Here is a 10,323-nt window from a genome sequence, read left to right as displayed (position 1 = left end):
CAGCCCTGGCGGGGTTCCTACCTTCGCAGCTCGCAGGTTCATCAATGGCCTAGGCCGAAGGGGCTGAATGGAGGGCACTAACCCGCCCCTTCTTAAAGGCGCCGGCCTGTCACCCTCGGCGATCCTCCTCTCAAACCCCGGGATGCCCCGGAGCTCCAGAGTGGGCGGGTCATGAATGGTGGCTATGGAAAAGGGGCCCTGGCCGAAAGGAGGGCTTCCCCATGGGGTAACTGTGGCCCCGCTGAAGTCCCTCCAGACCCCAGCGTGTAGCCATCACCCTCATTCTGGGTTGATCCACCTCCTCCCAGACCCGGGAAGAGACCTGAACGTCCCCTCCCCCCAGCCTCAGATCCCTTCCTGTAGGGGACTAGCTGCGCTCGCCCCTCCAATCCGCCAGTGTTCGAGAAGGAGACCGGGGTTCAGCTGCTCCGGAGGTAGCTGCTTCCCCCAGCCCCAGCTTCCCGTCACTCTCTACCTCGCTTGGACTGTGGGTCCCCGATCCGATACCAGCGGGGCTCCCATCCCTTCTGTCGTGCGTCCTCCTCCCTCCCACCGGTGCACACAAAGACGACACGCTCGGACCCGGGCGCGTGCGGCCCCGGGGTGGCGGTGAGCACACCACACACCACACACACACACACACACACACACACACACACACACACACACACATACACACACACACGCACGCCCGCCTTCGGGGACAACCGGGCACCCGGGTGGGATAAAGAGCCATGGGGCCAGGGAGCCGAGGACAAACAGGCCGTACCTACAGGCGCGCAGCTTCGGCCGCGGGGGCCGGGGCGCCGGAGGAGCGCTGCCCGGACCGCAGCCGGGATCCCGGGACTCGGCGGCGCATAGCCCTCCGGGCAGGAGTTCAGCCCTTGGTGGCCGGTGGCGACGGCGGTGGCGACAGCACCCGCTTCTCTGGCCTGCAGCCTGTGAGACTCGTGCGCTCTTGGCGGTCCCGGCACAGCCCCCTTGAGGCTCTCTGCCTTTTCGGGCTTCCGAGCTCAGCGCGCTCTGAGCCCAGACTCGCGCGCCGCGCGTCCCAGCAGCTCCCTCCGCGCCCCCGGCCCTCTCCCCAGCCCGAGCCGCGCGCGCCTCCGGGCCCCGCCCCACCACTAGTCCCGCCTCGACACGCCCACCCTCCAGCTCAGGCCCCGCCCTTGCCGCACCCCCGCCCACGCGGCGCGAGTCCCTAGCCACGCCCCCTGGTTTTCCTCCCCGCCCCCGCGCGCTCTCCGGAGTCCCAGTGGCGCCGGCCAAGCGTTCTGTCTTCGTCGGGACAGTGACTGAGCCGAATGACCTGACCCGGGTGCCCAGTCCTAGGAATCCCCACTCCCCCACGTAGGGGCATCTCCCGGAGCCTGGTGTGGTAGACCCCGAGGGCGGGATTGGAGGGTGTTCTGCGTGGACACCCTGGAAACGTCCCTGGGTTATGAGAGTCAGACGGGGGCGGGCGCTAGGGGCCGACCCTCCGCCGCGAGGACAATGGGATCCTCGAGGAGGTCCAGATGTCGCAACCGAGGAAATGTCTGTCTGGTTCTCAGGAATCCCGAAGTCGAGAGCCATGTCTCCTGCCTCCCTCGTGCCCTCCGGGTACGGGAAATCGTCCGGCACCTCAGGGCCGGGAAGAGCCTCTACACACAGGTTCTCGCCTCCCAACTTTACTCTGGTGTCGGGGAGACTGGCCCCACCAGGTGACGTGTCTGAGGTCGCCTGGGACTCCGAGAAGTTCGTACTCTGGTTTGACTAAGAATTAAAACTGAGCGTTACTTACTGGTCTGACTCCTGCGGTGGCTGGCGCTCTAGAGTCACCAGAGAAGCAGGGAGGCCAGAGGAGAGGCAGCGCCCCGTGAATGGGCGTGGACGGAGCCAGGTGAGTTGACACAGGCCTATAATCCCAGCGCAGGGGAAGGTGAAGCAGGAGGGAATAGCAGTTCGAGGCCAGCCTGGGCTACATAGACCCTGTCTCAAAAAACCCAAATTAAAAAGACACAAGTCCGCAGGTGTGTTAGGACGCTCAGAGACAAGACCTATGGCTTACTAATACAGTGTTCTTGATCCCTTGAGTCTGATTTCTCTTCCTGGCTCTCCGCCCCAGGCATGACTGGTCAGCCTGTTGACCTCGGGCTGTGATCTGCCTGGAGTGTCTCCACCTGTTGCCCTCCTCCCACTCGCGGTGGCCTCTGACCTTTGTAAGGTCCTTTCACTCGCGGGAGAGCAGATTCACTGATTTATTTCCTAGAAGTATCAGGGGTGGCATGGGGCGGGGCATGTGACACTAGACAGGTAGGGTGGGCTGAGAACATGGCAACTGGCTCCTGGAATGGGGGCTAGACCTCTGTCGAGACCCAGGTACCTGTCCCTTCACTGCTACAATGCGCAGCGGCTGCTCTGTCGTTACACTAGCCAGCAAACACTTAATGAAAGCTTAGGCTGTAATCCAGCCATTGATTGCACTTGGGTTCGCTTGACTGGGAACCAGGAGACCTATGAATGAAGTCAGGGAGGGTGGGCAGAGATGGGAGAGAAACTATCCCTGGGTGGTCTGGCTATGGAACCCACCACCCGGGGAGAGGGGATGCTGGGCCATGAAAGAGGACTCACCTTGAATTTGATGGTGGGCTGTCAGTGGCTAGAGAGGATTCCGGGATGGGAAACAAGAGGACGGTTCTGATTCCCCAGAGGAGGAAGCGAGGAGTGAGTCTAACCCACATGAGGAACTGACAGGAGACAGGGAGGGGAGGCAGTGGCAGTGATTGGCTAAGACCAGCTGTCACGGAGATTGGAATGAGGGTCAGGGGTGACAGGTACATCCTGGCTCCCTGAGGGTAGACGTTTGGGGCTTTGAAGATCAGATAGGACAGGTGATGAGAGGGTGCTGATGATGGACCCTGAAGGAGGGGCCTCCCTGGATGCAGAGGCCACGAGGTAGCCTTGCTTGTGAGTGGGACGGATTGAAAGGTGCGCCCCCCAGAGCCCTGGAGAGGGATGGCTCTGGTGCACCAGGCAAGCAGGGGTCCAGGGTCTGGGGCATGCAGGAATAGAAGCAGAAACTCCCCAGGAGTTGACATGGAGGTGATATGAGTCCACTGGGACATGTCAGGCCATCAGCCATGGCTGGTCTGATTGGTGAGTACCCTGTGATATGTTTTATGAGCTGCTACTGTTGCGGTTATAGCTCAGGCTGGCCATGAAGTAATGATTCTCTTACTCCAGCATCCTGAGTGCTGGGAACACACACACACACACACACACACACACACACAGAGAGAGGGGGGGTGTTATTTATCTTTTGGGATGGGGATTGAATTCGGGACCTTGGGCATACTAGGTAACACTCTACCACTGAGCCATACCCGAGCCCCTCACTGGGGGATTCCAGGCAGGGGCTCTACCATTGAGCCACACTCCAGCCCTTCACTGGGGGATTCTAGGCAGAGGCTCTACCACTGAGCCACACTCCAGCCCTTTACTGGGGGATTCTAGGCAGGGGCTCTACCACTGAGCCACACCCCAGCCCCTCACTGGGGGATTCTAGGCAAACCGTAACACTGAGTTAGATTCAACAAGTTGTTTGGGAATAAAAGAATAGATTTCTGGTTTGGATGGGACTGTACTCAACAGACTCAGACACTCTGGTCTGGGTTCCAACAAAGCTCTGGACACATTCACAGCATTCTTGGGGATAGGAAGGTGAGAGAGTTACTATCTACCTGCCAGGTAAGCGCCAGGGGATGGGGCTGCAGGTACCCACCAGCCTCTCAGACACCCAGTGTCTAGCTGAGGAGTCAGAACACAAGGCCCCACTGTGGCTGCAAGGAGTCTTTATTTCAAACATGCAAAGCTGAAGAAAGCATCAAATCCAGCTGAGGAAGATTGGTGGCCAGAGAGGTGGCTTGGCTATCCTACCCAGAAGTAGTTTTGCCAGGGCCTTGCAGACTGTGGTCTGAAGTGCCTGAGGCACAGGAGCCTTGTTGGAGAGACTTCCTCTTATAGAAACCAGAATACTTTGCTAAAGAAGCAAGCAGAACTCAAATCATGGATTGGGTGCAGGAAGGGGTAGTGGAAACCATCCACCATCTGTGTGGCTCCCCATCTAGGGGGATGGCAGAGAGGTTCAATCAAACTCCTGCCCCCCTGGGGAATAGGGCAGACAAAAAGCCTGCGGGTCAAGAAGAGCCTCCCACCTGTTCTGTGGTGTGGGTGGGGTCCTAAGAGAGCCTATAGGAATGCCAGAATGGGCGGTGACAAGCTTTATCACAGCCAGGAAGCTCTGCCACCAGGGCTAGAGGTTCTGATGTGGGTGGTGCCTAGATCAGGTGACTAGACTGAGGGTGGAGCCTCGGGGGCTCCAGCCTAGCTGGGTGCCAGGGGTTGTCTGGACTTTGGGGCTCCTATGGGGCTGTGACATCCTTTGAAAGGGGTTCTAGGGGCTCTAGGGCATCTGGCAGCTGTTGGCTGAGGACAGAGACAGTTTTCATGGGGGATTTTTTTTGGGGGTGGGGAGTCTATGTCATTAGATGCAGCTGATCAAGCAGGGGTGGGGGATGCAGCCAACATTTCTCTGGTGAGCCTGGGTGTCACTGCCATAAGTCACCAGCTGCTGCCCCGTTGTCACTCTCGTGGAATTTGTGCAGATGATCGGCAAACCTGAGGGAACAGAAATGAAGCTGAGACTAAGTATAGAAGAAGATGGGAGAGCACAGGACTAGGGATGCCAGGAAGGGAGCTGTGTTAGAGTCCTGGGGACAGCAGAAGGGGAGCTGTGTTAGAGTCCTGGGGACACCAGGAGGGGGGGAGCTGTGTTAGAGTCCTGGGGACACCAGGAGGGGAGCTGTGTTAGAAGCCTGGGGACAGCAGGAGGGGAGCTGTGTTAGAGGCCTGGGGACACCAGGAGGGGGAGCTGTGTTAGAGGCCTGGGGACACCAGGAGGGGAGCTGTGTTAGAGGCCTGGGGACACCAGGAGGGGAGCTGTGTTAGAGGCCTGGGGACACCAGGAGGGGAGCTGTGTTAGAGGGCTTGAAGAACAGCAAAATCACGGAGCTTGGAGCTAATGCTGAAGGTTATGGAGGCTTCACTCTAGGTTTGGGAGGACCAGGGGGACATCCTTACTTCTTGGCACAGGTGGCAGCACAGTCTCTCTCCACGCTTTCACTCCATGCCAGCTTGTACAGCACCTGGTCAGGTAGAGACACCATGACAACTGCCATTGCCACCTACAGCTGTTAGGCCTGGTCTGAGGGGTAGAAGGGTCCCATGGCCCAGTCCTAGCGTGGGTGGTCTTGGAGATACTCCAGAGCCAGCCTACTTGATCGATGCTTAGAAAGCAGCAGACACAATTATTCGAGTTAGCCTCCTGCTACTGTGGGCATATTCCACAAGAGCACCGGACTAGGAAGCCAGGCTAGCCCTGGGGCTATCTTTCACCATGCTTAGTAGGGGGCAATGGTTCCAGATGCTGCAGCCTTTACTGCATACAGTTCACACCTATTTCCCTCTCTCTGGTGAAGAGAGGCATCACTCAGCCCCATGTCCTTGGACTGCCCTCGGCCCACTCTCTACCAGGGCAGATAGTTGCATATGGTCCCTCTCCTCTGGGCAGCCCACTGTCTGTTCCCTGGGGGTCTAGTTAGGACTGCTCTTTTCCTGCCTTAACCTTCCACCAATGCAGGAAATGGAACCCAGGGCCTCATATATGCTAAGCAGGTGTCCTATCCCTGAAGCATGCCCCCCAGACCCTGGTGGAGGGGCGCGGCAGAGAGATTCTAGACAGGTGTTCTACCACTGAGCCACACCCCAGTCCTTCAATGGGGGGTTCTGGGCAGGTGCCCTACTGCTAAACTATATCTCCAGTCCTCTTTTTACTTTCTGAGAGAAGGCCTCATTAAGTTGTCCAGACTGTCCTTGAACATGCTGTGTAGCCCAGGCAGGGCTTGAACTTGTGATCCTTCTGCTTCAACCTCCCAAGTAGCTGGGATGACAGGCCTTCATCTGCATGCCTATTTCCTCACCCAGTCTTTCTTCAAAGCCCTTCCAGGACAGGGTCCATGGCCTCCTCTTCAAAGTGGCTCAGCTGTCCCCTGCCAGGGGCCTGGTGTTTTGGTTTTCCTTATCTCTAAAATGAGTTTTAGTCCTTGGAGTTGAGGAGGACACAGTAGTGAGCCAGAGCTGAGGGTGTGGCACTGGGGAGGCTCTGTAAGTCATCCACACAGTAACAGTGCCCTGCTGCCCAGAAAAGCTTGGAGACATCCCTGATGTGTGCATGCTCACCAGAAAGACCAGGCAGTGCAGGAACAAGGTGTAGAAGAAGCCAATGGTGCGAGCCATTTTGTTGGAGAGAATCAGACGTCCCTGCAGGCAAACAGGGGGAAGGTGGGTGTGGGGTTGCTCTGAGCTCCTTTCTTCAGGGCTCTGCAGGCAGGGGAAGAGATGGGCTGGCAGCAGGAACCCACTTGCCCACTGTGACAAATTGGGTACTTAGGCTACAGAGGTAATTTCTTTGTGTGTGTTCGTGTGCACATGCCTGTGGAAACCAGAAGCACACCTGGCCTTGACTACAGAGGTCTGCCTGCCTCTGCCTCCCAAGTATTGTCAGTATGCCTGGATCAACATTTTTTTTTTTTTTAAGATAGGGTCTCTCCGAGAAAGTGGAATCAGATTTGGCTAGACTGGCCAGGTAGCAAGTTGCACATTTCCACCACCACCCTAGTGCTGTGGTTCAGATGCTTGCTATGGCACCAGACTCTTTTACATGGGTACCGTGACTCAAACTCAGTTCCTGTTTGCTCAACAAATCCTTTATCTGCAGAGTCACTGATACAGATTTTCTGGTGAGTGTGCCTCCTGCAAACCCATCCCCGAAGCTACAGGCACTGATGTCACCTGATGAGCTGTCCCAGAGGTCGTGTTCTAGAGGTAGATCACCCAGAAGAGGGTCTGTGTGGCTTGGGGGCTTCTTCAGAAGGGGCTAAAGGCCAAGGACATAGGTACACCATAGGCGAATACAGGGATATGGACTCACCATGCCAAGGGTGGCCTTGTCCCAGGGGCTCAGGCCCAGGTACTTCCTCTGCCGCTCCTGAAGACAGAAACATGTGCAAGGCTGCCTGAATATTGATGTCACTTTACCACATTAGAGAGCTACTGGGAACTCCCTGGTGCCTAATCTGGTGTCACGCTCAATATGACAGCCTGGGCTCCCTAACAACCTATGGCCCCAGTCTAGTATCTCCTTCTAACTACAGGGAAGTCCTTCATGGGCAGGGCTTCTGTAGTCTAGGAGGGAGGGAGCTTGGGGTGGCTCCTGTCACAGGGAGTTGCAACCCCTTTGCTGATCTAGTTGACCCTGCAGGTGTATTCTGGGTTAACCTGTTCACCAGCGGTTCTCACCTTGTGAGTCACAACTCCTTTGGGGTCAAATGACCCTTTCACAGAGGTTGCCTAAGACCACCCTACACATTAGATATCTACATTATGATTTGTAACTGGAGCAAAGTCACAGCTATGAAGCAGCAATGAAAATAACTGTATGGTTGGGGTCGCCACACTGTGAGGAACTGTGTGAAAGGGTCGCAGCATCAGGAAGGCTGAGAACCCCTGCAGGTGTGTTCACTGACACACACCTTAGATGACCACTTGGCCTTCCATGGAGACTACACCCGGGCTATGCAGAGGTGGTTCAGGCATTCTGGGGGAAGGGGTGGTATGCTCGAGTAGACAGGGCACATGGAGCAGAGGATGCTGTTTTGTGGGTGGGACCTAGGGCCTCACCCACAGCAGACAAGGGCTCTGAGTCACACCCACAGACCTCACTGGAGGACTCTAGGAAGGCACTCTACCCCTGAGCACATCCCTAGTCCCAGGTTCCTATTCACGAACCCGCTTGCTGAAGGAGGAGAAAGGGTCCAGGCGTTCTTCATACTGGGAGGAGTAGCGCAGCTCGGTGTCATCGCTGCCACTGCCCTGCATGGGGGGAGCAGACAGACCCAGTCAGTCACCTGGCTTGGGGATCTGGGCTCCAGGACAGGGAGGGTTAGATCTGGGAGAGGGTGCCAGGGTGACAGTGCTAATGTGGCTGGTGGCTTGCATGTTACGGCATGACTGTGGTCTTGAGTTTTCTCCCCTCACTTCCCAACCCCAAGAATGGGACACAAAACCTCTGGGGAGCTACATCTTAGAAAAAATAAAAGACAGAGAAGATAGCTGTTCTGAGTGCATGGGGGTGACTGTGTGTGTGTGTGTGTGCATCTGTGTTCTGGTAACCTTGAACTTCTGGCCTCAAGTGATCCTCCTGACTCAGTCTTCTAACAGGTGAGTGCCACTGAGCTAGATGAATGGCTTGCAGAAGGTTACTGAGAGCCAAAGGGGTAGACAGTACCCTGCAGAAGAGGCACATTGGTTTACAGAGCCTGGGTGCCCTCTAGTGGCCAAAAAGGGTTCTTGCTTCAATTGAGTGGGAATAGTGCTGTTGGGCCAAGAGTCTTAGGACCATAGAAGTCTCAGTTTCCTCCCTCCCTCCGCCCCGTGTGTGTGCACGCGGGCATACACACACACACACACACACACACACACACACACACACACACGGGAGCCCTGAGGTCAGGAGTCTTCCTCTGTTATATTCCACTTATTCATGAAGGCAGGATTTCTCATTTGAACTACAGCTTGTCTGTATGGCTAGTCTAGCTAGAGCTTGCCTCTCTGCTTTCTGAATTCTGGAAGTACAGGCAGACTGCCATACCTACATGGTCCTATAGGCTCTCACTTACAGGGGAGTGCGGGATCTGAACTCTAGTCCACAGGCTTGCATGGCAAACACTTTTCCCACTGAACCATCCCCCTAGCTCTTATCACCCACTCTGTCCTTCCCTGAGCTACTGAGAGGGTTTCTGTGCACATGGTGGACCCTGTCTGAGAGGCCTGGGGGCTGACAGAAGCCACCACAACAAACAGGTTTCTAGTCTTTCCTGCTCATTTGTTTTTGGGGCATACATTATGGTGATCTTTTTTTGTTTGTTTGTTTTTCTAATTTTTTTATGTATATGAGTGATTTGCTTATATGTGAACCACATGTGTGTGGTGCCCACAGAGGTCAGAAAATGGTGTCTTTCCAACCATCCTTTTTCTTTTTAGACAGAGTCTCATTAGGTAGTCTAGTCTGGCCTCAAATTGGTGAGCCTCCTGTGCCAGCCTTCCACCATCTCCAGGCACTACCATGCTTGGTCATACAACAAAAAACAAAACAACAACAAAAACAAATGTGCGGTGGCGCACGCCTGTAATCCCAGCACTCAGGAAGCAGAAGCAGGCAGATCTTTATGAGTTTGAGGCCAGCCAAAGATACACAGAGAAACCCTGTCTTGAAAAAAAAAATTGCAAGGGGGCTGGAGAGATGGCTCAGAGCTTAAGAGAACCAACTACTCTTCCAGAGAACCTGAGTTCAGTTCCCAACACCTGCAGAGAGGCTCACAACCTTCTGTAACTCCAGATCCAGGGGATCCATTGCTCTCTTCTGGCCTCCTTGGGCATCAGGCACACATGTAGTGTACAGACATACATGAAAGCAAGACACCCATAAACATAAAAGAGTCTTAAAATTTTGTTTTTTGTTTAAAACACATTAATTCAAACTAGGCATGGTGACATGTGCATCCCAGCACTGGGGAGGTGGAGGCAGGAGGATTGCAGGTTTAAAGCTAGTCTCAGTTACACAGTAACTCTAAGGCCAGCCTGAGGTACACATAACCTTGTCTCAAAAACAACGCCCCCATCACATCCCTAGTGCCCAGGGCCTGTCTTACATGTTTAGCACACAAGTGTTAAATCTCCAATCTAGCGTGAGCTGGCAGACCATCCCTGTATCACAGAGGGGTGGCTAGAGCTAGTGAGGCCTTGGTTGAGGACCTTGGACTTGTGCCCTGACTTGTGTGGTAGCTTGCTACCTTCTGGCTGGTTCTGAACGAACCTCTATAGTGTTTCTCTCTAGTGGCTTGTTCCATGCACAGAGTGGATATCTGACAGGTGTATGTGTGTGCATGTGCGCAAGTGTGTGTGTGTGTGTGTGTGTGTGTGTGCAAATATCATTTGGAGTCCCCCTGGTGCTGACTACCATCCAACCCTCCCCAATTTGACCTCAAGTGTTCCAACAGCCTCGCTCCCCACCTGGTTTCTCTGGGGCTAACAGGGGCTTACCCGGCCGGGGTAACTCTGCAAGAACTTGATCTTCTCAAAAAGCTTGATGTTGTCAGCACGTAGACTGTCCAGCTCACTCTGTAGGGCCTGGATGGTGTGCTGGGCCATGCGGCTCTCCTGTGA

The 10,323-nt window shown here is 55.2% G+C and overlaps 1 protein-coding gene across 2 annotated transcripts in view; it reads right to left on the bottom strand.

Moving 5' to 3' along the window:
- Positions 1 to 3,816: 3,816 nt before the first annotated feature.
- Positions 3,817 to 10,323, bottom strand: part of Cux1 (cut like homeobox 1) — a 325,002-nt gene continuing 318,495 nt past the window's right edge. For both annotated transcript variants that reach the window (XM_087903520.1, XM_087903521.1), the window contains exons 18-23: positions 10,201 to 10,317; positions 7,888 to 7,971; positions 7,031 to 7,087; positions 6,280 to 6,360; positions 5,122 to 5,186; positions 3,817 to 4,659 (exon numbers count right to left, since the gene is read on the bottom strand). In XM_087903520.1, coding sequence (XP_087759646.1) covers positions 4,590 to 4,659; positions 5,122 to 5,186; positions 6,280 to 6,360; positions 7,031 to 7,087; positions 7,888 to 7,971; positions 10,201 to 10,317 — 474 coding nt within the window. In that variant the 3' untranslated portion in view covers positions 3,817 to 4,589. The remainder of the gene's footprint in view (positions 4,660 to 5,121; positions 5,187 to 6,279; positions 6,361 to 7,030; positions 7,088 to 7,887; positions 7,972 to 10,200; positions 10,318 to 10,323) is intronic.

Source organism: Myodes glareolus, chromosome 2 (assembly GCF_982192425.1).
Source record: "Myodes glareolus chromosome 2, mMyoGla1.1, whole genome shotgun sequence".
In the NCBI taxonomy this organism is placed as follows: domain Eukaryota; kingdom Metazoa; phylum Chordata; class Mammalia; order Rodentia; family Cricetidae; genus Myodes; species Myodes glareolus.
The sequence above is the reverse complement of the archived record's forward strand: the minus strand, read 5'-3'. Positions and strand labels throughout refer to the sequence as shown.